The 27,633-nt window shown below is 40.8% G+C and overlaps 1 protein-coding gene across 2 annotated transcripts in view; it reads left to right on the forward strand.

Annotated features, from left to right (window-relative positions):
* Window positions 1-27,633, forward strand: part of ADARB2 (adenosine deaminase RNA specific B2 (inactive)) — a 718,056-nt gene that overhangs the window by 417,369 nt on the left and 273,054 nt on the right. For both annotated transcript variants that reach the window (XM_056519506.1, XM_056519508.1), the window contains one exon: window positions 12,449-12,535. In XM_056519506.1, the coding sequence (XP_056375481.1) occupies window positions 12,449-12,535 (87 nt within the window). The remainder of the gene's footprint in view (window positions 1-12,448; window positions 12,536-27,633) is intronic.

The following is a 27,633-nucleotide window of genomic DNA, read 5'->3' on the forward strand; positions in this document are numbered from 1 at the left end:
GTCAGTTGTTTTAGAGAAGTATAGCTGGAGAAAAAGACGATGTATACACTTATTTTACTACCAATATATGCCCGTTGTTTTACAAAGTGTGAAAGTAGCCTAAGAGGCATCAGTGGGTGCAGGACAAAATCTCCAACAACCTAAAAAATATATGAAAGTAGCCTAATAGGCAACAGTGGGTGCAGGACAAAATCTCCAACATTTAGTTGGAGATTTTGTCCTGCACCCACTGTGGCCCTTGCTGAACATTGGTCTTTTTATAACCTATCTTTTAAAGGGGGTTGGCTAACTTTTTAGTAGAAAAGCTGGCACAAAAAGCATTACTCACCTGCTGTTCCAATGCTCATCGGTCCCGGATGATTGTCACCTGTTATGACACATAGGAAATACTTGCGCAGGCAACCAGTGAACACCGGGGTGACTCGGCTCAACCAGTGACTCGCTGATTGGGCAGTTCCTTGTCTTGAAATGGAGTCCCTGATGATCACTTAGGCTGAGTTAACTTATGTCTGGCATCCGGCATAGGTGAACTCAGCCTAAATCTCGACGCAACTGATGCCACAACTGATGACAACTTGTCATCAGTTGTATGGCATGCGGCATCGGACAGGGGAACGGACAGCAAGCTGCGTTCCCCTGTCCGGTGCCCTCCGGCATGTCCAACCATCCGGCGTCAAAATTGAGATGCTGGATGATTGTGAACTGTCCCATTCAAATGAATGGGATCAGTTCTAGCATCAGTTTCCCTCCGTTGCACACCGGAGGGAAACTTTGCCGGACTGGATATATGTGAACCCAGCCTTACTGATCTTGTTTTGACACACAGGAAAACTTGAGAAGGCAATCATTGGTCACAGAGGTGACTTGCCTCAACCAGTGATTGGCTGATTGGGCATTTCCTTGTGTTAAGACAAAAAAAATATTCCTCCAGACTACAAGACAAATGACAACTGATGGAAGAACATTTCAGATTACATACGTCCAAAAGAAGAACTTTTGGCTTCATATACATTCATATACAGTATTTTCTTTTACTCCTATAATGCAAGCTTATTCTGCGATGCTGTTCAATCTTCTGCTCACGATCTTCTCCCGCTATCACACACACTCATACAGTCATGGTCGAAAATGAAGTATTTCTCACAGAAAAGGTTTGCAGTAACACATGTTTTGCTATACACATGTTTTTTTTCCCTTTGTGTGTATTGGAACTAAACCAAAAAAGGGAGGAAAAAAAAATTGGACATAATGTCACAAAACTCCAAAAATGGGCTGGACAGAATTATTGCCACCCTTCCAAAATTGTGGAAATATAAGATTGTTTCAAGCATGTGACGCTCCTTTAAACTCACCTGGGGCAAGTAACAGGTGTGGGCAATATAAAAATCACACCTGAAGGCAGATGAAAAGGAGAGAAGTTCACTTAGTCTTTGCATTGTGTGTCTGTGTGTGCCACACTAAGAATGGACAACAGAAAGAGGAGAAGAGAACTGTCTGAGGACTTGAGAACCAAAATTGTGGAAAAATATCAACAATCTCAAGGTTACAAGTCTATCTCTAGAAATCTAGATTTGCCTTTCTCCACAGTGCGCAACATTATCAAGAAGTTTGCAACCCATGGCACTGTAGCCAAATCTCTCTGGGCGTGGACAGAAGAGAAAAATTGATGAAAGGTGTCAACGCAGGATAGTCTGGATGGTGGATAAGCAGTCCCTAACAAGTTCCAAAGATATTCAAGCTACAGGCTCAGGGAGCATCAGTGTCAGTGCGAACTATCCGTCGATATTTGAATGAAATTAAACGCTATTGCAGTAGACCCAGGAGGACTCCACTGCTGACACAGAGACATAAAAAGCAAGACTACATTTTGTCAAAATGAACTTGAGTAAGCCAAAATCCTTCTGGGAAAACATATTGTGAACAGATGAGACCAACATACAGCTTTTTGGTAAAGCACATCGTTCTACTGTTTACCAAAAATGGAATGAGGCCTACAAAGAAAAGAACACAGTACCTACAGTGAAATATGGTGGAGGTTCAATGATGTTTTGGGGTAGTTTTGCTGCCTCTGGCACTGGATGCCTTGAATGTGTGCAAGACATCATGAAATCTGAGGATTACCAACGGATTTTGGGTCGCACTGTACAGCCCAGTGTCAGAAATCTGGGTTTGCGTCTGAGATCTTGGGTCTTCCAACAGGACAATAACCCCAAACATACATCAAAAAGCACCTAGAAATGGATGGCAACAAAGCGCTGGAGAGTTCTGAAGTGGCTAGCAATGAGTCCAGATCTAAATCCTATTGAACATCTGTGGAGAGATCTTAAAATGGTCATAGGAAGTGACTGGTTTCAGTTATTTTTTCCAAAGGGTGTGCAACCAAATATTAAGTTAAGGGTGTCAATAATTTTGTCTAGCCCATTTTTGTAGTTTGGTGACATTATGTACAATTTTCTTTTTTTCCTCCCTTTTTTGGTTTAGTTCCAATACACACAAAGGGAATAAACATGTGTATAGCAAAACATGTGTTACTGCCATCCTTTTCTGTGAGAAATACTTAATTCTCTAGAAAATTTTCAGGGGTGCCAACATTTACGGCCATGACTGTATATGCTTGGGCCAATTTCATAGGCAGCTGTCCAAGGTATCAGTATATTTTTGGAGTGTTGGAAAGACCAATGTACCCAGAGCATATGAAGCAAACTCTTTGGCCAGATTTGAACTTGGAAACCAAGTGCTGCAACATAATGGCCCTGATTTACTATTGTAAATCCGGCATATTTTTTGGTTTCTGTGCTAGATTCTGGCACATTGGCCCTCATTTACTAACATGATTCTGACTCTTTTTGTTGAGTTTTCTGTGCGACAGAATGGCCCTCATTTACTATTGCAAACCCGACATGTTTTGTCGGTTTGTGCGCCAGATTCTGTCCCATTGCGCCAGAAATTCTGTCTGCGTCAGATTTTGCGCCAGATTTGAAAAAACCTTGACTAACTCCAGTTTGCTAAGAAAACCCAAAAATGGGCGTGGCCCCAGGGAAAAGGGGAGTGGTCTCCAAAAAGGGTCATGTCCTCGACCTTTTCACAAAAACTCAACATATTTACTAAGGTTTCCACATAAAATGTGGTGGATTTGAGCTGAGGAAAACCCGACAGATCAGAAAATGTGTAAAAAAAGCAAAGTGCAGGGAAAGTGGGAAATGTAGGGAAAGCTTAGTAAATATTGTGGAAAGTAAATTCTACTCTTAGTAAATAAGGGCCAATTGTGCCTGAAATTCTGTCTGCGCCAAAATGTATGCCAGAATTTCCACCAGAATAAAAAAATAAAAAAAACAACTAACCCAAAAGGGGGCATGGTCACCAGGGAAAGTAGGTGTGGCCTCTTAAAAGGGGGCGTGTCCCCGACATTTTCCCAAAACCAACATATTTATTAAGGTTTCCACAGAAAATGTGGTGGATTTCAGCTGAGGAAAACCAGACAGATCAGAGCATGTGTAAAAAAAGGCAAAATGTAGGGAAAAGTGCAAAATGTAGGGAAACCTTAGTAAACACCATGGGAAAAAAATTGTAGGGAATTAAAACCCACAAAGAAACTTACACTCCACTTTTAGTAAATCAGGGCCAATATGTTTAACTACTGAGCCACTTTTTTTGTGCGCCCGGAGTAAAAAAAAAGCAAAAAGGGCTCTAAATACCTTGATACATGTCTCCCTTCCTGGTTTTAACGTAACACACAGGAAATGGAAGAAATGCTTGTTCATCCAATCATCGACCTCAGTGGTGCTCTGCCTCAGCCAGTGATAGACTGAAAAAGTGAAATGATCCCATTGGACAAACCCTTTAAAATCTGTATTTACTCTACGTGTCTACTTTTTGGAAGAAAAACACCTGAATGCCCAAACACGCCTGCCCACCAAACTTAATTTTCTCCTTTACAAAAAGCAGCATGCTGGCAATTTTTGCCAAGTCAGACAATATCGAAAGCCCACTGATGAAATTGCAAAACAATAAATGTACAATAAATATAATTTCAACAGCAACAGGAGGGAATAGTGAATTTTATTATCACTACTCATAGATGTATTTGTTGAAACGGGCAGACAGGAAAAATGTTGTATTTGATGGGATTATACAGCACTCATCCTTATGAGCTGGAAAACAGAGGAGACTCATAAAATTAAATTCTTTGTAATGGGTGTTTTCGACACCGAAACAGAAACAGATGACTTGGAAAATTCATTTTAAAGTGTTATCCTTAGAAAAGGTTCATAAAAAACCTTAATAAGTCGCCGTATTGTATTTTTTTTTTACCCGTCTGAGGAGTAGAATATTGTGCAAACTACATTAAGTTATCTTTGATCTAATTTGACTAGGCTCAAAAAGATTTCAGATTGATTTTCGTAAGACCTAATAGAGAATAGCGTGCATAGAGGATTCGCTCATAGAGCATAAAGCACACCCGTCGGTGCATTGCCCCTTATTGCTCACTTTACTGTTCTGAAGATGTAATAAAAAAAAATATATATATATATATAAATAAATAAATAATACTCTACAAATGTAATGGGTTTTCATTTTGGAAATGGCATTTTATTTGAAAGGAGCTGAGTGGGCCATTATTGTTATAAGTAGGAAGTACAGCTGCTAAGCCGTGCCATTATAAATGCCTGTTTACATTTATATTGTTAAGCAAGTAATAAAATTCCATCATCTTTCCTTTCCGTGCAGCCACATAACACAACGGATCGAGGAGGAAAAAAAAACATAAAAAAAAAAAAACAAAGATGAGAATTGCTTATGGCTCTTTATTCCGCTATTATAATTTACTTTCATTTACACATGTCTGTGGAAGCACTTGTTTCTTTTCATGTTGTAAGAGTGGAGCAACAATTCCATTTCCCAGCTATTAAAGGAAAACGACAGCTGAGACGTACGGCGCTCCGATATGAAAGATTATTTTGTAACATTCATAAATATATATTAGACCATTCCTGAGGTTTGTTTTGGATGTATACATTAGGGCTTGACATGTTTAAGCCTTTGTTAGTTTTCATTAAGTTTTTAAATAAATATATATATATATATATATATATATATATATATATATATAATTTATTTATTTTAACAATTTTTTTTTTTTTATAATGATTATTGTTTTTCCTGACAACTAATCATTAGGAATTCAATGTTTTCCCGGAATTCCAGCCACATTACTTATTGAGGGCTTATTTTTGTAGTTTTTATTTGTAGTGCTTTTAAGTAGACAGGACTTTTTGTCCAGACATGTTTTCTGGGATCTGAGATGATGAATAAAACAGCATTAGAGCAAATCTCACTGTTGTTGTTTTGTTTTTGTTTGTTTGTTTTTTCATTTACAGTGTTCACCACGCAGGCTCAATAACAGTGGGAGAGATTTGTTAAAACTGTTTATAAATGATTTATTAGCCCGTCTAAGGCTGCAGTAACACCTCGTTTTCAGCCTACGGTTGCCGGTTCCTGCTGGAGGAGGGGAAAACCGGGCACTCCTGTACCCCAGCCGGACCAGCGCTGAAATCCATTTACTTTAATGAGCCGACCGGAGTCATATGGTGACTCCGGTCGGCTCATTCTTGACCCGTATCCGGTTTTGTGACCAGACCTAAAACCGTAGTATATGGATGGATTTCAGCGCCGGTCCGGCTGTAGTACGGGAGCGCCTTTTTTTCCCCTCCCCCAGTCGGATCCGGCAACCATAGGTTGAAAACGAGGTGTTAATGCAGCCTTACATGGTCTATCCTCAGATCTAAACAAAGGTCAAGTCTGAAACATCTCAGTTGTTTTTGTATCATTGTCCATTTTGTATTTTAGAAGTATATGAATAAAGCTGTTATGTTTTATGGTAGGAGCTGTTGTCCAGGGTGCTGGGATTCCACTCCCTTTGGAGTTTCCTGAAATCTACAGTCTACCCTAAATCTGCACCACTGTTCAGGAGATATAGTTAACATCAAGAATTTTTGGACCATACTACTATTTTTCTGTAGCAATTTAAGCCAAGCCCCCAATGGCCAGCTCATTTTTTATTGGAGTTAGAATTAGGATGTCCATCAGATCCAATACGTGTGAACTAGGCCTAACTGTTCCATGATGTCTATGTGCAGGCACAGGCAGGGAGGACATTGAATCGACAAATAAGCTTTGGCTCTTAAATTGGTCATACACCCCAGATGAAAGCTACTTAGCCCCTTCTTTCCATACACATGCATTCTCAATGGGGGGGGGGGGGGGTCAAGCCACTGCCTCTTTTGGAGATGACTTCTTCCAAACAATAGTTTTTCTTCCAAACAATTTAAAATATAGTAATTTCAGGTTTATTGGTCCTTTAATCAAAGCATTAGTAGTAGAATAATAATTGAAAGTTTCTATTGCATCCCATTCTGCATTTGAAACAAAAGTGCAAGATCTTCTTAAACTACCCGTCACTGTGATTTCCATTCAATACATTTCTTGCGAAGTGTCATCTGTGATGAGCAATTATCACTATTCTATTGTGTAACCGGCAATATATTAATTTCCAACAATTCCAAGGGACACGAAGAAGCTTGTGAATAGCAATTTGAATTTAAGATGTAAAGAGATTCTGTTATACAAAACATATTCCATTTTGGCAAATCGTCAGTGGCCATCTGCCTAATTGTTGTTGTTCATTTAAAATGATCTATTTCCGACAGAATTAGTAATAGCGCACATTAAGAGAAATGCAAAACAACTATTGTTTGAAACGATATCAGCGCCTGTCAGTGTTAAGTACCGTGTGTTTTCTTCGTTAGCTTATTTCAGGCCCATATGCATGTTGTCACTATAGGGCATGCTGTACAAAGGCTTCTCCATGAAACTGGGGCATGCATGGGATAAGATGATTCTTCAGTATCGCTGCTCATGTTTTGCCTTTGTGGTGCTAAATAGCAGCTATAACCATGTTTTACACTTGTTCGTTTTGTAAGTCTTTAGTCTGGGGCTACACTATGTCAGCAGTCATCTGCAGCCTGGAGTTTTTCTTAAACCATTTTAGTCAACTGCCAAGTTCCTTGATGATTGCTTTATGGCTGCTTTTTATCACACCCTTTGAAGGGTTAATTCCATCCTCGGTATAGGATATGCCATAAATGCCTGATTTACCTGGTTCCCACTTCTAGGACTGCCGTATATATACGTGGAATGGAGGTCATTAATTCTTGGTCACCACTACTAATGTTTCTTTCTGTAACTCCTCTAGACTCCAATGGGCAGGACCATGCAGGTATAGCCACCTCTTCTTTGAAGTTCATGACCAATATAGTGGGCAAGAATTTACTAATGGTGGTCAATGGAATACATTATTTTGTTTTTAATGCTTTTCTTTTGCTTTTGACATTGATCTGTTGATTTCAATGGGGACCATGTAATGCCTCAGGTCCCCTGTGACGGCACTGCATGGGAAGTAGACTTATAATGCCATTTTGTCTTGCAGATTATAGTTAATGAGAATGAAAGAGTGGCAATGCTGGTGTACAGTTACAACCTGTTCACTGCCCAGCCACCCTCTGTGCATGGAACTTAAGCATAGCCCCATTCAAGTAAATGGGAACAGCTGCAGTGAATGGGAACAGCTGCAGTTCCCTGGGAGCATTGCTTTGTAGGGAAAATATAGAAGAAGATGTAACACATAGTGATAGGTTTTGTTCACCTTATCCCTATGTGTTGAAGTCAATGGGGTCTGGGGCGGAAAATCTGCTACGGACAGCCAGCGGAGAGAAACAAAATATCCTTGTATAAAATCACGATGTGTTACACCTTTTTCTATGTTTTCCTTGCAAAGTACTGCTCACTGTCACCTGGCAATTGAGAGAACTGCAGCTGTTCCCATTCACTTTAATGGGGCTATGCTTAAAGACGTCTGATCGCGGGGGTCCCACCCACTTCGCTCTGTGCCTGATGACTGGCGATGTGGGGTGGAGGCTTGTGATGTTACGGTAACGCCCCGGTCGTGATGTCACTGCCAAGCCCCCTCAATGCAAGTCTATGGGAGGGGGCGTGATGGCTGTCGCCCCCCCTCCCATTGACTTGCATTGAGGGAGCGTGGCCGTGACATCACGAGCCTTCGGTGCTGCACCCGACGCAAACAAACACCGGGTGCAGCAGGGAGATTGGAGGGTCCCCTGTGGCAGGACCCCCACGATCAGACATCTTATCCCCTATCCTTTGGACTGGGGATAAGATGGCCAAGGGCAGAGTATCCCTTTAAGTTTCCTGCACAGAGGTTGGCTGGGTGGCACCGAGCAGGGAATAATACCAATATGTTTTTTTTTTTTTATTCTCAGGATTGGAGAGGGTCTCAGGTGTGAGACTACCATAATCAGCAAGTGAAGGTATATCCTAGCAATGAGTTATAACTTTATAAAATAGGGAAACCCATTTAAAGGTTTGATGAACACACAGTACCTACATTATACACATAGATAAATATGCAGGTTAATAATTAAATCCTTTAGATTCCATGCTTTTAGTAAACAAGCAGGAAAAGTCGAAGTACAGTTTTCTCTGGTTGTGGCTAAACATAGGTTAAGTCAAAGCCTTAACTAGGAAGGTAGAATAATAATTCTGACAATGAGACATGTGTGAAGTACTTGATACATTTTATTGCAGCTTCTATGTTCTATCGCAACGAGAGGCTCCTTTCTATTTCTTCCTGCTCATCCTCTTCCCAGCAGCTAATCCTTCATGGCGCAGACGGTTTTATCTGATAAATCAGTCACCCCTCGTCTCTTGATAGAGCGAGTGAAGGAGTTACTACCAATGTCTAGCAGCACTTCAAACCCCCAAATCATTCGGCATTAAGCAGAATTCATCTCAACGACAAGACATCTATTAGATAAAAACAGCCAAACTATATATTTCAGCATGCACAATGGGGACCCCAGGAGTCGTACACTTGTACATGTCAGAGGCTCTAATTTATAGAAAAGTAGATGTGTCTCGTACCAAATAATTTTCCTTCTGTTTCTAATATAAATTTTCGCTGTCTTTTACATTTTTATTATTGTTCAATAAGTTCCTGCAATAATGCTATAATCATATTGCTGAGCGAAAGCATTGTGAACCATACCTGACTGTAATTTCAAAGGCTTCAGTGTTTTCAATGGATGTGAAGTACTTGATGGATAAAATTATACTATATGGTTAGATATTATTGTTCATGAACGAGCAAAACATTTGAATATATGAAACTTTGTATTGGAGAAAGTCGCTTTTGAAGGGGTTTCCCGACAAAAAATAAATTGTGTCCTACACTACATCCATCAAACAGTGTCCGGACAAGGCTGCACCTACTACTTCCCTTACAACAAGGGGGAAGCACATGCCCAGGCCACTTGGTTACTACTAAAACTATCTCAGGTGTGAGAAAAGATACGTCTGCGGCACTCGTCAAGGATCCAAACTTTATTAGCAGCTAGGGCAGAACACAGGCAACAATTGTTTCGCTCACAGAGCTTCTTCACGGCCTATGGCCGTGAAGAAGCTCTGTGAGCGAAACAATTGTTCCCTGTGTTCTGCCCTAGCTGCTAATAAAGTTTGGATCCTTGATGAGTGCTGCAGACGTATCTTTTCTCACACCTGAGATAATTATCTTTGCTGCTGCAGGTCTGCTTGAGCACCGCCCAGATCCCACCCAATGTTCCTACGTGTACCTGCCGTGCCCCATTGCAGACAGTGAATAAGTTAAGGTAGTGCCAGCGTGATTTCTTGCTCTGTACATGTGTTTGACTACTACAACTATGGTTACATACAAAAAATGCTTGTCCAGGCATGCTGGGAATTGTAGTTTTGCAACAGGTGGAGGCACACTAGTTGGAAGACATCGCACTAAGCAATACCCCAGTGTTGCCAGGAAACATTGCTAACTGAGCCACCATGATGATTCGGTAGATATATTTTTAGATTTCTGATTGCGGGGGTTCCGCCACTGGGGACCCCCGCGATCTCGGCTGTGGCACCCCAGGCATCCGGTGCACGGAACGAACTTTTATCTGTGCCGGATGACTGAAAATGCGGTATGGAGGCTTGTGACGTCACGGCCACACCCCCTCAATGCAAGGCTATGGGAGGGGGCGTGATGGCCACCACGCCCCCTCCCATAGACTTGCATTGAGGGGCCGTGACGTCACTAGCGAGGCGTGGCTGGACGTCACAAACCTCTGACTCTGGACCCGACGATCTAAATGAATGCCGGGTGCAGCAAAGAGATCGTGGGGGTCCCCAACGGCAGGACCCCTGCAATCAGACATCTTATCCCTATCCTTTGGATAAGGGATAAGATGTTTAGGGGCGGAGTAACCCTTAAATTATAGTTTAATAAATTTGAGAGCAAAAAATCTTCGTAAACATAAGCGCAAATGCAATCTTTCCAATGGAATGTATTATTTGTTATTAACTCATCTGTTTAAAAGAATGGACATATTAGTAAATTTTGTAAGTTTTTAGAATTTTGGAATTTTTTGGCAGCGGCCAATGCTACCACAATAAAATAAAAAATTAAAAGAAAGGTTATATGTAGGTCAGATGCCAGAAGACACTGAATTACAAATGTACGACCTGACGCGGTAAACATCACATGCAGCAGCTACCAAAAATAGCGGTGTCAAGAGCTTACTTCAGCTCTGTGTGCAACAGTGTTACCATCATGAAGTCCCATTATTCATTCGCTGACCTTACCCAAATTGTGGTATAAATGGAGTGTCCTAAATTTATCTCCCCTTAGCCGTAGCATGCAGTTCCTCTTTCTCCTCTGTTTTCTGCTTCATTAAGTGCTTTGGACAGCAGTTCCCAGCAGCCTGTATCATTCAGACGTTTTTGTCAACTAATGTCTTCGTGAAATGCTTTGAAGATTTTCTGTAAATGAATATTATAAATTATTTGAATAGAAAAAAAAAACATTCACACAAGTGGAATGTCTGCACCACTTATTATTATTTTAATTATTTATTAATTATATATTTACTAATTATTTGGTGCCAACATATGCAGTAGTGTGTAGGTTTCTCTATCTTCTATATCTATTAATTCTATGGTGCCTACATATGCAGTAGTGTTGAGCAGTTTTCTTGAGCTAAGGCTGAATTCAAACAGTGGTCTTTCCATGGGGATAGATATGCCTGTGATATATGCGGCAGACATTCAAGAGTAGCCTTAGATTTCTGCCTTGAAATCCACAGCAAAATATGCCATAAAAAAGTTCAAAAATATGAATATATATATATATATATACAGTATAAATAGAAATATGTGTATGTATATATTTTTTTTTTTTCATGGAGTAAAAAATACAAGACAGTCCGGCACTCTGGGATTGGGATGAGATGGATGGGGGAGGTGGGTATACACTGCGATTCGGACGTGTGGCGGTGCTCTGGTTAACACAGTAATGCAAACATCATAACCAAGCAAAGGCAAAGAAGAACCAGCAACTCACCAAATTCACATCTTCCAACTTCTTTATTAGATGTAATACTCACATAAATTCATAGGGAGGGGACATACACAGGGGGCATACCAAGAGGCGACAAGCTCCGTTTCGCACTTCCTCCAGCCATCCTCTCAGCGAGGAGCACATGTCCGCTACATGTCTGTAGAACAACAAGCGCTCCATTCACTTCAATGGGAGCTCCATCATTTATTTTCGGTGCTTCCAAATAATAAATGAAGCACGTGCCCACTGAGCATCGGGTACCATTCAGGAGATCACGGAGGGGGGTGGTCCCAGTGGTCGGAATCCCTGGTTATCAGCTACTTATCCCCTATCCACAGGTACATTTTTGACTAGCTTCTCATTTACAGGGTAAAGTGCTTAAAGAAATCAATGAGAAGTGGCTAATTAAATGAAAACATGGCCCCAACTAGAAGGTTGTCAACTAAACCAATGGATGGAAAACTACCATGGAGTGTGTTGGTTGTGCCAAGTCAGCTGTGTGTAAAATTTTGTGTAATTTAGTTCAAGTGTAAACAAAAAGAATAGGTTATAAAAAGGAAAACATCTTGGTAGATCAAGGAAGACTTAGAAATGCAGGACAAAACAAATGTAAACCAGGGAAGGAGGAGTAAATATTTTTGACCAAGGTGTCGGAAATTGCTATATGAGTGAAGAGGATTTGATTTTAGTGGTATTCAAGGGTCATTCACTAATCTGGGTTAACATCTAAATTTCGGTTTTCCACACCTTTTGTTTCACGTTGATATGGAACCAAGTGTAATGTAACAGACTTCAATCTTTCCACTACAGAACTAGGGTTGTTTTGAAGTAACACTATTTTACAATCTGCTCCTTGTCCAGCCATCCTTTGAAGTTCTACTTATGAATTTCTCTTTTGGGTTTTATTGACCTTTTAAACAAGTCTGTCTAACGTTCTAATAAATGTTCTTTTTTTCTTTTTTACAGAAAAAATTAGCATGCTGTCCACCTTTATTGTACCGTTCAAGTTTATCAATCCTGGTGCAAGCAGCATGGACGAAGAAGATAATTTAAGTAAGTTTTTAATGCATGGTTTACAGATTGCTTTGGTTATTATTTTATTTAATTTTTTTTATTTATTATTTATTTTTTAAAGGGGTTTTCTGGTTTGATCAATTAAATCTTATATTTGGTATATGGAAAAGATTTTTGTTACAAAGAAATGTATTTTTCGTATCGATTGCTGATAAGTTGCAGGGTCAGGGGGGAAGCCAAATCTTGGCCCGCCAATGTGCTGAACAGGAGTTAAAGGGGTACTCCACTGCCACAGAATTTGAAACATTTAGTTCCGAATGCTGGGTATGGGCTGCGGGGGTCATGACGTCACACCACGCCCCCTCCCATAGACTTGCAATGAGGGGGTGACACGTCACGATGGGTATGGCCGTGACGTCACGACCCCCGCACCCAGCATTCTGAAATAAACGTTCCGGACTCTGAGGCAGTGGAGTACCCCTTTAACAGCTACTTAAAGTGCTCAAATATCAATTACTAAAGGCATAAAAACCAAGACAAGTTTAGTGATTTGTTTAAAGCAGTTGCCTCCAAACTGTGGCCCTTAAGATGTTGCAAAACTACAACTCCTAGCGTACCCAGACAGCCATTGACTGCCTGGGCACGATAGGAGTTGTAGTTTTGCAACATTTGGAGGTCTACAGTTTGGACACCACTGGTCTTAAAGGCCATCTGTGGCCGAAAAACAACTTATCCCCTATCCGCATTTATGGGAAATAGGGTAATTTTTGGATTGCCTTGTGGTGATCTATAGGTTGAATTGGGAATATACCCACAATATATTGGTCTTTTGCATATTGAAGTGTTAACCGTCGACCTCTCTAGGTCGACGCTACGTGCATTAGCGCTCTCACTGAGCGCTAATGCTAATGCCCCATTCAGGGGGTTGGACCCCTGCAATCAAACACTTATCCCCTATCCTGTGGATAGGAGATAAGTGTTATAGCGCTGCTGTTGTCCTTTAAGTGTATGGCAGAAAGAAGTTTCCTATCATGATCCAGGCAAAAGATATAACCAGTAGTCCAATATAGGAAAAGATCTCTGCATGTGGAAGCACCACACACCAAGGTATTCTTCAAGACGTCAGTAGATTATTGCAGAAAATGGTGCCTAAAGAAGATATAAACAGGGGATGAAATAAGTATTGATCAGGTCACCATTTTACTCACTAAATATATTTCCAAAGATGCTATTGACATGATATTTCCACCAGATGTTGCTAACAACCCAAGTAATTCATACATACAAAGAAACCAAAACAAATACGTTCAGAAACTAAGTTGTGTTTAATAATGTGAAACGACACAGGGAAGAAGTATTGAAGACATAAAGAAAGTAAGGTGCAAAACGGCATGGAGAGCCAAGACAACAGCTGAAATCTATTAGTAATTAAAAAGCAATTCAGCCCCTTGTGCAAATTAATATAATCAGGTTCAGTACCAACTGATGTCCTACAAATTGCCAAAGTGTCACACAAGACACCTCTCATGATGGGTTAAAGCAAAGAGCTGTCTCAAGACAAAACCTAAGGATTTATAAATTTTAACCCCTTAAGGACACAGCCCATTTTGGCCTAAAGGACCAGGCTAATTTTATTTTTGCGTTTTTGTTTTTTCCTCCTCGCCTTTTAAAATCCATAACTCTTTTATATTTCCATCCACAGACCCATATGAGGACTTGTTTTTTGCGCAACCATTTTTATTTTGTAATGACACCTCTCATTTTACCATAAAATGTATGGCAAAACCAAAAAAATATTATATGTGTGAAAACCTAAATGAATACCTCAATTTAAAATTTTGAAAATTTGGAGGGTTTCCTTTTCACGCTGTACACTTTACAGTAAAAATGACGTTTCCTTTATTCTGTCGATCAATACAATTAAAATAAAACTTTTCTGTTATCGTGCTGCTTTTAAAAAATCTCAAACTTTTTTGACTACCTATAACGTTTTCATTTTTCCGTATACTAGGATGTGTGAGGGCTCATTTTTATCTGTAATTTTTGTAGTACTTTTGTGTATGTGTGGCTTTATTATCACTTTTTATGATTTTTTTTGTGAATGTAAAGTGACAAAAAAGCAGCAATTTTGATTTTTTTTTTCCACGTTTACACCGTTCACCATACGGGGTCATTAACGTTATATTTTGATATATTGGACATTTACGCACGCGGCGATACCAAATATGTTCAATAATTATTATTTATTACGCTTTTTGGAGAAAAATGGGGGAAAAGGGTGATTTAAATTTATATTCGGGGAGGGGATTTTTCACTTTTTTAAATCTTATTTTTACTTTTATTTTCAACCTATTATTAGATTGTATAGGCATAGCACTGATCAGTATTATCTGTGATCTTCTGCTTTGGTCTGCTGGAAGGCATATCAGTGCAGAAGACCCCAGGAGAGTGGCAGAGGCAGGTGAGGGAACCTCCGGCCGCCATCTTACATCTCAGGGCATCTCAGGGATTAATGGCGGACATCAGCGCCATTGCTGATGTCCGACATTACCAACGGGGCCTGCCATGCATGATGCAAACACCGCTCTGTGCTCACGGTTATGTACAGTATCTAAATGTATGTCCTGGTGCGCTAAGCAACAGCGGACCAGGACGTACATTTACGTCCATTATCCTTATGGGGTTAAAATGGTACTCCACTGAAGAAATTTTTTTTTTTTTTATCAAATTGTGCCAGAAAGTTAAACAGATTTGTAAATTACTTCTATAAAAAAAATCTTAATCCTTCCAGTACTTATCAGCTGTTGTATGATCCATAGGAAGTTCTTTTCTTTTTGAATTTCCTTTCTGTCTGACCACACTGCTCTCTGCTGAAACCTCTGTCCATTTTAGGAACTGTCCAGAGCAGGATAGGTTTTCTATGGGGATTTGCTCCTACTCCAGACAGTTCCTAAAATGGACAGATGTTTCAGCAGAGAGCACTGTGGTCAGACAGAAAGGAAATTCAAAAAGAAAAGAACTTCCTGTGGATCATGCAACAGCTGATAAGTACTGGAAGGATTAAGATTTTTAAATAGAATTCATTTACAAATCTGTTTAACTTTCTGGCACCAGATGATTTAAAAAAATGTTTTCCAGTGGAGTACCCCTTTACCCCTAGACATTATTCCCTATCCAAAGTATAGAGAATAAGATGTCTGATCGCGGGGGTCCTGCTGCTGGGGCACCCCGCTGTCAGTACTGCACAGAGCAAACTCGCTCTGTGCATAATGACAGGCAATACAGGGGCCGTCACGGCTCCGCCCCTCGCGATGTCGCGATGGGAGGGGGCATGGCAGCTGTCATGCTCCCTCCCATAGATTTGTATTAAAGGGGCGGGCTGTGATGTCACAATGCTCCGGACCCTGTATCGCCCGTCATTACGCACAGAGCGAGTTTGCTCTGTGCAGTACTGACAGCGGGGTACCGCAGTCGAGATTTTGGGGGTCCCCAGTAGCGGGACCTCCAAGATCAGACATCTTATCCTATATGCTTTGTATAGGGGATAAGATGTCTAGGGACGGAGTACCCCTTTAAAGATTCTGGATGTTCCAGTGAGCACTGTTGGGGCCATAATACGGAAATAAAAAGACAATAATTTGACCATAAATTTGCCTCAACCAGGTGCTCCTCACATTATTTCTGACAGAGGAGTAAAAAGAATAACCAGCAGAGTTGTCCACGAGACAAGGACACTTGTAGAGAGCTTCAAAAAGACTTACAGTATTTAGTGACAAAAATTGGGGCCTTGTTCACTGCTTATTTCAGCTGCTGTATACAAATGGACATATATTGGTCCGGAAGCACTAAACTTCAAATAAGAAACATTGACATAATTAAATTCTACTAATGTTGTTTCAATAAAACAGTTAAAATATAATACATAAAAGACATAAAATAGAATTTTTCAAAAAAGTATACAAACAAAGAGGTAGAAAGATTAAATAGGATGCTAAGCAGCAACTTGGTAGGTCAGATTATGGGACGATTTACAGGATGTTAAAGGGGTACTCCGATGCTTAGACATCTTATCCCCTATCCAAAGGATAGGGGATAAGATGCCTGATCGCGGGGGTCCCACCACTGGGGACCCCCGGGATCTCGGCTGTAGCACCCACCTCAACGGCTTCCGGCAACGCTGGAGGCTTCGGATCCCGACCACGCAAGCGAAAGAGCGTGCCGTCATGACTCCCGTGTGACATCACGCCCCATCCCATAGACTTGCATTGAGGGGGGGCGACATCACACGGGGGCGGAGCCGTGACGTCACAACGCTCCGGCCCCGTGATCGACAGTAATCAGACCCGGAGTGAACACGCTCCAGGGACAGATTTTAACGGGGTGCGGCGTGCAAGATCACGGGGTCCCCAGCGGCGGGACCGCTGCGATCAGGCATCTTATCACCTATCCTTTGGATAGGAGATAAGATGTCTAAGCACCGGAGTACCCCTTTAAGAACCAAAAGGCGGGGTACATAGCTGGATGGTGTCCCTAATCCAGATGTAGATTCCCATATGTCATTGAATGACTGCATCTGGGTGGGACTGGGTAACAGCTTGAGGTAAAGCAAAGAAGCTTAAAAGAGCTTAAGTAAAGAAGCAAAGTAAAGCATAACATTTGTGACATTTAAAAACTATAAACAAGTATTGAAGAAAGCCTTTTTCTTTGAATATCTACCACTTAACTTTAACTGTTTGAATGTGTCTGTGTTAATGTGCCTTGTGACTCGGATTGCTCTTTAAGTGTCCTTTAACAACACGGTTATTGACTGCAGGAATGGCGCAACAATAAACAATATTAAGGATGAATGGCGGAGATACTAGATCCATGAATCAGTCATAAACAAAATTCATAGGTTATCTTGCACATAACATACATTTATAGGTAAATCAGAGGCTGGCATTTACTTTTCTCGCTCGTGGTATTTGCACATTCAGAATCAAACACTTCTTAGATTTACATAAAATGCCAACGTTCAGCCCACGGAGTGAAAGGTAGATAAACGCAGCATTTACAGATAAAAAGGAATGCTGTGCTGGGTTATAGTATTTTTCATAGACCTCTTTTGTGATCTTTGTTCAGAAATTGATCAGAATATCAATATAATGTACACTCTGGTGAGTCGTAATCACATCCCGCCACTCGCATCAGTCTATGGGAATTTACTGTATTGTTTTTTGCAAACTGGTAGGAAGGGAATCAAAGAAGGAAAACCCTTCAGGAAGGGATATTAACAGCAATGGCCACTTTTTGTTTTCTAGTCCAAATCCAAATGTACCTGTGTTACTGGACTGTAATGGCTATGGACACCTTTGGAGTGACTTTATATTGTTGATTTGTTTCCTGAATGCAAAATAAAACAACTTTCTAGGTAGTCTTTATTAGAAATTTCCTACCATATTGCTGCTATTCATAGAGGGATAAATTTGTTGTATGGGCTTTCTGCTCTCTTATGGCCCATGCACACTATGGAATTTCTGGGTGGAAAATCTGGTGCAGCAGCCTTCCGTTTCTTTTCAAATGGATTCGGCTGGGCTGTGCATACTATCCACACTGCTAAATGTCAAATTCCAGAATGCATCAAAATGTTCATTCTATCAGCGGAATACATCATGGAATTACAATGCCGGACATATGCCATCTGTGCAGTCATTGGGCCTGCTACATATGGAATGTCCACCCAGAACTTCTCTGGGCAGATATTTCATAGTGTGCACAGGGAAATTAATTTATCAGACCCTTATTCCCTATCCACAGGATCTCGGGCCATCACTTGCGCGCATCAAAAAATAGGGGGCTGAAACACATTGAGGAGGGGAAAGCAGATAGAACCCCACACAGGAGAACGTGGGAAATCTATTCCCAATTCTGTGAAAAAGGGGATATGAGCCTGTTAAGTTCAGTTACCCAGACTACCCTTTGAATAATAGTGGCCGGAGGGGATCACATATTGGCTAAAAGAGTGAACAGGGGGGGGGGGGAACCCTGAGGACAGCTTACACAGGCTGTAGAAAGAGAAGACAGCTGATACAAGGCAGTCTGCATTTGAGAATTATATAAGCTCTGTACAAGTGGAAAGAGAAAATAGAACTCATACAGTAAGCTGCTATAGAAGCAAAAGTAAAGACAATTTTAATAAAGACCCATGGAGAAAATGTTTTTGTAATATAAAGCTTTATTAAGTATAAAGTATTATAAAGTATAGAATTGCTTTTCAGAGGTGTTTATAGCATTTAAAGGGGTACTCCACTGACCAGCGTCCGAACGCTGTGTGCGCGCGCTGCGGGGGTTGGTTACACGCCCTCGTGATGTCAGGCCATGACCATCAATGCAAGTCTATGGGAGGGGGAGTGGCAGGCACCACGCCCCTTCCCATAGACTTGCATTGAGGGGGCAACTCTGAACGCTGGCCAGTGGAATACCCCTTTAAATGGACACTGTCAGATTCAAAAACTTTTTAGATGTTGAACATCTTGACAAAACATTAACCTCTGATTTCCTTTTTATAGAAATTGTGGCTTATAAAAAACACCATTAAGGGTCCCCATACCATCCAAAAACATAATCCTGTCTGCCTGCAGCATCATATTTGTCCAAGCTGGGATGGACTAGCACTCCTCTGTGTTTCCTCTTGTCCTATCAGACTGCAGCATAAATAAAAATGAGAGAAGGGGGTTACAGAGCAGCCTGAAGTGATTGACTGACTAGACCCAGCACAGCAGACTCAGGGAGAAAGTGAATGCATGGTGAGTGAGGGCAGACTCAGTGCTTGCCTTGGACACGCCCTTTCCTAAGCAGGGGATGTCTGAATGAGTGAGCAGCAAAAAAAAAGGATCTGTAAGCCAAATACAGAACTTAGGCAATTAAAAAGACATGTAAAGCACCTTCATAATGAGTAACATATAGAAGCATAATTTTTTTCTGTGATATGACAGGTACGCTTTAGAGTTGGGATAGGATGTAGATAGTTCATAGATTAGATGCAGAATCTAGTATAGAATTGCCCATGAAATCCAGCATGTGTGAATTGAACCTTATTGTCTCTACAGTTGAAATCCCTGTTATACACTATATTTCTATTTCTGGTACTGCTTCCTAAATCAAGTCTGTGGGTATAACATTATTGCTGAGGCTGCTGAGAGCCTACTGTGTTAAAAGGAGCGTCTTTGACTTTAGTAGATAATACTAAGTGTAAGGATAAGCGGTTATACAACTCATCTCTCTACTTCACTTGCTATTTATTGTCCATAACTACTATCTGCCATTAGACCACCTGGTGCCATGCTTTTAGAGCAAAGTACAGAGGAGAGAAGGGTTTACTTACTCAGAGAGTTTTAGCGTATGGTTATTTATTTTTGTTTTGCATTGTATGCATGCCGGCAATGTCAAAAGTGTCTTCAAAATAGGAAGAATGTAAAATACAGTCTCCGATTCCTGTATTATTATGATACTGGTGGCAGCTGCACATTTTTCAATTTGTAAGTTTTAGCAATGCATAGAATTTGTTTCACCCAGAGAAAAGCTTCAGCTTCCTTGGCCTGGGTCTAAGAATCTGGAAAAAGTTAAAAAGGCTTGTTGGCAACCGGCTCACATCCCATAATACATCTTTACAGGATCTTTCCTTAACACCCGGCAGAGCTGTGGGTGACCACACTTTTGGATGACTACATAGTAGTGTAAAGTATATCTCCATAAAGAGCAAAGAATTGGAGCACTCACCCAATCCAGTAGTCATGTAAATTCAGCTTTATTTCAAACCATAAGAATACATCACATGGAGGTGGAAAGATGGAAAGTTTGAGGGTGTACAGACACTGGGCGACGGTCTGTAGTTTGAAATAAAGCTACATTTGCAAGACTATGTCTGGATTGGGTGCTCAGATTCTTTGTTCTTTTTGTAGATATATTGACATGCTTGAATTCCTCATTGATGCACCAGCCCACAGAGAGTTAATGCATGTATTCTACTAGAACCTTGCCTCATAGTCTTGCCTCATCGTGTTCATCCCGTCCGATTGAATCTATACACGCTTCATTCAAGACTGTGTGGGGTTTTTCTTCTTTTTATGTGAATAGAAGGGTAGAGTCCACCAGAGGAGTGACGGCAGTGCCTATTGACTCTACCTGGCCTCTAGATGGCAGTCCAAGTCCTTTTGTTCAAAATTTCTGTAATTTCGATTCTGTGAAAATTTAGAGCAATTGTTATTTCCCCAGGGGTTGTCACCCAACACCCCATTACTCATTAGTTATGTAAGGATGATCCCCAGAATGACACATACATTGCAGATAAACAAATCACTTTATTAACAAGTCAAGGGTTGTTAAAGAGAATCTGACACCAATATGCTGGGTTATAGTGCGGGCGAACTTACCTAGATCCATTGAGTATCTGCAGAGTTCTGGCACTGTAAACTTCCTGCTGCATTGCTATTCAGGGCACAACCAAAGCTCACCCAGCTCCCCTGCCTCCTCCATGTTCTCAGTCTGCTCCGCCTCCTTCATTATTATGCTATTGAAAGCCAGAGTGCTCACCTGTGGCATAAATTAGCATAATAATGAAGGGGCAGGGCAGATGGAGAATATGCCTCTGGTATCGCTGTCCTGTCCTCTGGTGCTGTCTTCATCTTGCTTTGGGGGCCCGACAGGTCACACTGAGACTCGACTAATTGCTGGCCACTGGTGTTAGGTATTGGGCCTGGGCATCAGGAAGAAGACGGGCCTGGGATCAGTACATCACACTGTTGCCCAGCCTATCACTGACTGAGGCAGGACATCACTGCGACCGGTGATTAGCTGAGCGGCAGTGGAATATTTTGAATTCTAAAAGCAAGAAGAAGACTGCATCGGAGGACAGGACAGAAATACCAAGAGCACCAGAGTAGAAGCTCGAGGTAACTAAATGGTTATTATTTTAATTGGGCATAATGGAAGAATAAAAGATTTTGCCAGAGTACCCCTTTAATAGAATATCATTCAGCGGAATAACATTCATAAAGAAACATTTCATGCAAATTCACCGTTATGAAGGCACTAACTGTTTCATTTATTCTGAATCCTGTAATAAGAGTAAAATCGCAGTGTAAATGCTGATAGATTTCCGTAGTCGGGTTTGAAGTGATTTATTACAGCTGTCAAATAATTTCCAATTTTATAAAAAATAAAATCTCTTTATATTATTTTACTGAAATGCGACAGTAAGACTCTGAATTGAGATCCCAGCAAGCATTTTCCATCAGGTCCCAGACAGTAGAACATTGGTCTGGTAATCCCTTCCCCTGATCTGGTTGGTGTAGTATGCTATTAAAGGTCTAGAACCGGAGGCTGCTGCAATCTCTTCAGCAGCTTAGTTTAGACTTTTTTATTATTATTTTTAATATTTTTTATTAAGTGAATGATTCTTTCCCGCAGTAATGACAGGCACATCAAGCATTCCAAATGACATCATCTGTCAGGTCTAAGCTGGTACAATACCTAATGCAGCTTAAGACGTGTCATTTCATTCCAGGTAGAACATTCACATAAAATTCATGGGAGTGAGTTTATTTGGAAATGTAATCAGACTAAATTGTTCTGCTATGTATCTTAAACATGTTATTATGTGAGAGGTGCTGTATTAGCCGGCTGATAATGAAAGGCTGGCAGAAACAGAGACATTTAAAGAGAGAGAAGGGTTTTAAAGAAGAACTGTCCTATGTTATGGCTAAGCTAAATAGCAAACTTTTTAAAACTTTTTATTAATTTATTTTTACAAAGATTCACGAAATGCTATAGATATGTAACTGTAGATAGTAATGAGGGATGGGTACAGAAAAATCACATCTCATTGTAAAAACCAGAGATGTCACTGCACCTTCATGCAAACTTTTCAGAACAATGTAGTATTAAAGGGGTACTCCACCGAAAAACATCTCATTCCCTATCCAAAGCATAGGGGATAAGATGTCTGATTGCGGGGGTCCTGCCGCTGGGACCCCCCGCGATCTCCAAGCAGCGCCTGTGACATACCCGGCATTCTAAACAGTATGTCCGGCACGGCACCCTAGTCACGGAGCGAACTCCACTTTGTGCCGGATGACTGGTGACTACAGCTGCCACGCCTCCTCCATTCACGTCACGCCACTCCCATAGACATGATGGAGGAGGTGTGGCATGACATCACAAATGCAGAAGCTCAATGCTTCCGTGTTCCGGACGCCACTGCTGCCGGCCCGGAGATCACGGGGGTCCAGTGGCGGAACCCCTGCAATCAGACATCTTATCCCCTATCCTTTGGATAGGGGATAAGATGCTTTTCAGAGGAGAACCCCCCTTTAATGAGAGTTGCATGCAACAAATCACATCAGATTCATGAGAAGCCAAATAAATTTTGCCTTCATGCAACTTTTCCATGGCAATAATGGTAATAATAAAATTTCACACAACCAATCGTGTTCATGAGAAACCAAAGAAATCTTGCCGTGGCTTGATGCAACTTTTCACAACACTTGATCAGAGAAATCTTACTGTGTCCCCATGCAACTTTCTCACAGCAATCCGTGTAGTACTGTTGCCCATACAAAATCCCATCATACTCATGAAAAGCTAAAGTAATCTTATTGCTCCTTCAGGCTGCTTAAAGCGAAACTGTCATTTACTCTGGGTGCTATAACCTACACACAGCCTTTGTACTGTGTGCAGATGGTGTGTACAGCATTGTGTTTACCCTATATTTGCAGACTTTCATCACCCCAAAAAATGCTTTTGATCACAGTTACACACAGATGGATAGGCGTGGCATGAGGTACACTATGCCCCACCCCCTGTGTCAGTGCTGGGACCGCTGCGCTGGGACACACAGGTCCCAGCGCATGCGCCCCTCAGCTCATCTAATGTGCGCACAGCCACATGTTATCCAGGCAAGCGCTCGCTCCCGCTGCCGTCTGCCTCCTCAGTGCACTTGCGCGCGGGGGACAGTTCCCGGTACTAGAGGCAGAGAGGAAGCGCACTCTCTGCCTCTAGCACTGTGCAGGCATACTGAGGAGGCAGATGGCAGCGGGAGCTTGCCTGGATAACACGTGGCGGTGCACAAGTTAGAAGAGCTGAGGGGCGCATGCGCTTAGACCTGTGTGTCAATCACCCAGCAACCCCAACACTGACACGGGGTGGTAGTGGCAGCGGGGCGTAGTGTACCTCGTGCCACGCCTATCCGAATGTGTGTGACTGATCAAAAGCATTTTTGGGGGTGATGAAAGCCTGCAAGATTAGGTAAAAACAATGCTGTACGCACCATCTGCACACAGTACAAAGGCTGTGTGTAGGTTATAGCACCCAGATTTCATGACAGTTGCGCTTAAAAAAAAAAAAAACACTAATATTAAAAAGAGTTGCACACAAAAAATCACATCATGGCTGCTACTGTCATCATTTCAATAGGATATTATGGTAACTGGTGAAAACATGTTATAACATGAAGCTCTCCTATACTTATCACTCAAAAGTCTGTTTCTATTTTGTTAATATGCAAATTAGGCTCAAATGCCCAGGGGGCGTTCCCCAGCACTGTAGAAGTCTAAGAAAATCCAGTCCATGTCCTCAATTTCACTGCCCCATTTGAATCTGGCTACTCTGTTTCACTGACCACCAGAGAACATAGGCTGGACTTACCTGGGCACTTGCCATGTGCCACATGCCCCCTAGGCACTTGAGCCTCATTTGCATAATAACAAAAAAGGCTTATACTGCATCTCACCATTAGAAATACAATTGAAATAAAAAAAGGTATGCCTGTAATCATAATTGCTAGCCCTATTTAGACACGGGCCTATTTACAACTGTGTTTTCCTGCTGATAGGCCTGTTTTAAGCCCTTAAGGACCACAGGCTTTTTCATTTTTTCACTTTTGTTTTAAAAATCATTACGCTTTTAATTTTTCACCTAGAGACCCATATGAGGGCTTGTTTTTTTGCACCACCAATTGTACTTTGTAATGACATCAATGAATTCATCGCAAAATCTATGGCAAAACCAAAAAGAATCTTTGTGGGGCAAAATTGAAAAAAAAACAAAACACACCATTTTGTAACTTTTGGGGGACTTCCAATTCTACACAGTTCACTTTTCGATCAAAATTACACCTTATATTTATTCTGTAGTTCCATACAATTAAAATGATACCCAATTTATATAGATTTTATTTCGTTTTACTTCTTTTAAAAAATTACAACTTTTTGTATGAAAATTTGAATGTTTAAAAATGTCATCTTTTGACCCTTTAACTTTAAAAATTTTCCATGTACTGAAATGTGTGATGGCTCATTTTTTGCGCTGTGATCTGTAGTTGTTTTCAGTAGGAGTTTTAGATCGCTTTTTATACATTGTTTTAGGGTATACAAAGGGACAAAAAATACGCAATTCTGGACTTTGGTATTTCTTTTGTTTGTTATTTTTTTATGGGAAAAGGGGGCGGGGGATAATTCAAACTTTTATTAGGGAAGTGGTTAAATAACTTTTATTTTATTATTTTTTTTTTTTATAACTTCTTTTTTTTTTTACACATTTTTTTTTTTGCCCCCTTAGGGGAGGGACTATTACATGCAATCCTTAGATTGCATACACTGTTTAATGCTATGCCATAGCATAGCATTGATCAGTATTGTCAGTGCTTGACTTCTCCAGCCGGCCATGGCTGACTACAGCATCGAGGGACAGATCGGACGGCGAGGAAGCAGGTAACAGCCTTCTCGCCATCCTCTCAGCTGTTAGGGATGGCGCAATGTCACCCCGGTGGTCCCGAACAGCCTGCTGAGCTATCCGGGATGCCTTTTCTCCTGTTTAGACGCCACAATCAACATGGTGAAATTATTTATCTTTTTATTTCCGTATAATGGCCCCAATAGTGGTCATTGGAACATTCAGAATCTTTAAAGGGGCATTCCACTGAAAACATTTTTTTTTAAACCAACTGGTGCCAGAAAGTTAAACAGATTTGTAAATTACTTCTATTAAAAAATCTTAATCCTTCCAGTACTCATCAGCTGCTGTTATGAAGTGCTTTTCTTTTGAATTTCCTTTCTGTCTGACCACAGTGCTCTCTGCTGATACCTCGGTCTATGTCAGGAACTGTCCAGAGTAGGAGCAAATCCCCAAAGAAAACCTCTCCTGCTCTGGACAGTTCCTAAAATGGACAGAGGTGTCAGCAGAGAGCGCTGTGGTCAGACAGAAAGGAAATTTGAAAAGAATTTTCTGTGGATCATAACAGCAGCTGATAAGTACTGGAAGGATTAAGATTTTTAATCTGTTTAACTTTCTGGCACCAGTTGATTTAAAAAAATATATAATTTCCAGTGGAGTACCCCTTTAATACCGGACATCAGCACGATCGTCCAGCATTAGCCGCGGGTTCTGGTTGCTGATAGCAACCAGGACCCACCGCTTATGAAGCAGGCTTAGCTGCTGAGCGCACTTCATATAACGGGAGTGGGCAATGGACGTAAATATACGGCAATTGTCCTTAAAGGGGTACTCCCGTGGAAAACTTTTTTTTTTAAATCAACTGGTGCCAGAAAGTTAAACAGATTTGTAAATCACTTCTATTAAAAAAATCTTAATCCTTCCAGTACTTTTTAGGGGCTTATCCTAAAGAGAAATCAAAAAAAAGAAATGCATTTCCTGTGATGTCCTCTGCTGACTTCTGCTGTCCATTTTAGGAACTGTCCAGAACAGGAGAAAATCCCCATAGCAAACATATGCTGCTCTGGACAGTTCCTAAAATGGACAGCAAAGGTCAGCAGAGAGCACTGTGGTCATGACATCACAGGAAATGCATTACTTTTTTGTATTTCTCTTTAGTATACAGCCCCTAAAAAGTACTGGAAGGATTAAGATTTTTTAATCGAAGTCATTTACAAATCTGTTTAACTTTCTGGCACCAGTTGATTTAAAAAAAAAAAAAAAAGTTTTCCACGGGAGTACCCCTTTAAGCGAAACAGTACTGACATCCGACATCGAGATTACAAGTAAATATATAAATAAAAAACTACAGTAAGAGTTTCCTTTCAATTTCTTAGGATATGTTCACACGACCAAGTTTATATCCGTGTATGTAGCGAGTTTACAGTTTGAGGCATGGCGAGTTCCCCAGGGTAGATTTTCTACAGCGGAATTTCCGTAACCCTGTGAAAGTCAATGTAATCTGATGAAGATTTTACCACGGAAAAACCAATGCACCACAAACTTACAGTGGGAAAGTTGCTGTAAACTCGCCTGTGTGAACTCCCCTTGTGAACTCGCCCGTGTGAAAGGATATGGTTGAAAATTTGAGCTCCATGCTCAAAGTCATAATGGGGGAGAAATTCATATTTCCTTAAAAAATAAATAAATAAACAATTGCTCACAACCAATGATGTCACTTTAAATCATGAATGGAATTGATCTGTAAATTTTCCTGAATCAATTACCAAATGATTTTCCTAATCTTTTCCCCTTGCGGAGAGACTTATACCTACACATATAGCTATATTCTGAATTCACACACATCATATTCATTAGACCAATCACACTTAAATATTCACTTTTTGGCTGAGTATGTTGTGTCAAGAAATAAAGTTTTGAATGTTTGAAAGTAGAATAACCTTCAGGAAAAACAATATTATCTCTTCAAATGTAGCATGGAGAATCGGATGACTGGTTTTTCTGAGCCCTTTCGACCTAGAGACACAGGCATTGTCATTATTAGTGATGCATTATCGTTCTGAGGACGGAGAGCATGATGATCACACGAGCCCATTTAACTCTTCCGTGCATGATAACGCATCGTCATACTGTAGAAAATGAGATATGCTCTGAGAGTTTGAAAGATAATGAAAAATGGAATATATTGCAAGGCGCTAGGTATGTAAAGTACACTTAGGAGCTGATGCCTTGTGCATAAAGAGGGCTCTCATAGAAAATGCATTTTTCATAGAGGTATTAGCTTTTATAGTTTCGTTAATCTCATAATGATGATGATAACGCGTGAGAGAACGTATAGATCTAAGTATATTAACCTTAAAGCCATTTTGCATTTCTTGAAAATGATGATAATGGGGTTTTATATAAAGAGTATGATACACTGCATAGTT

Source organism: Hyla sarda, chromosome 5, assembly GCF_029499605.1.
Source record: "Hyla sarda isolate aHylSar1 chromosome 5, aHylSar1.hap1, whole genome shotgun sequence".
In the NCBI taxonomy this organism is placed as follows: Eukaryota; Metazoa; Chordata; class Amphibia; order Anura; family Hylidae; genus Hyla; species Hyla sarda.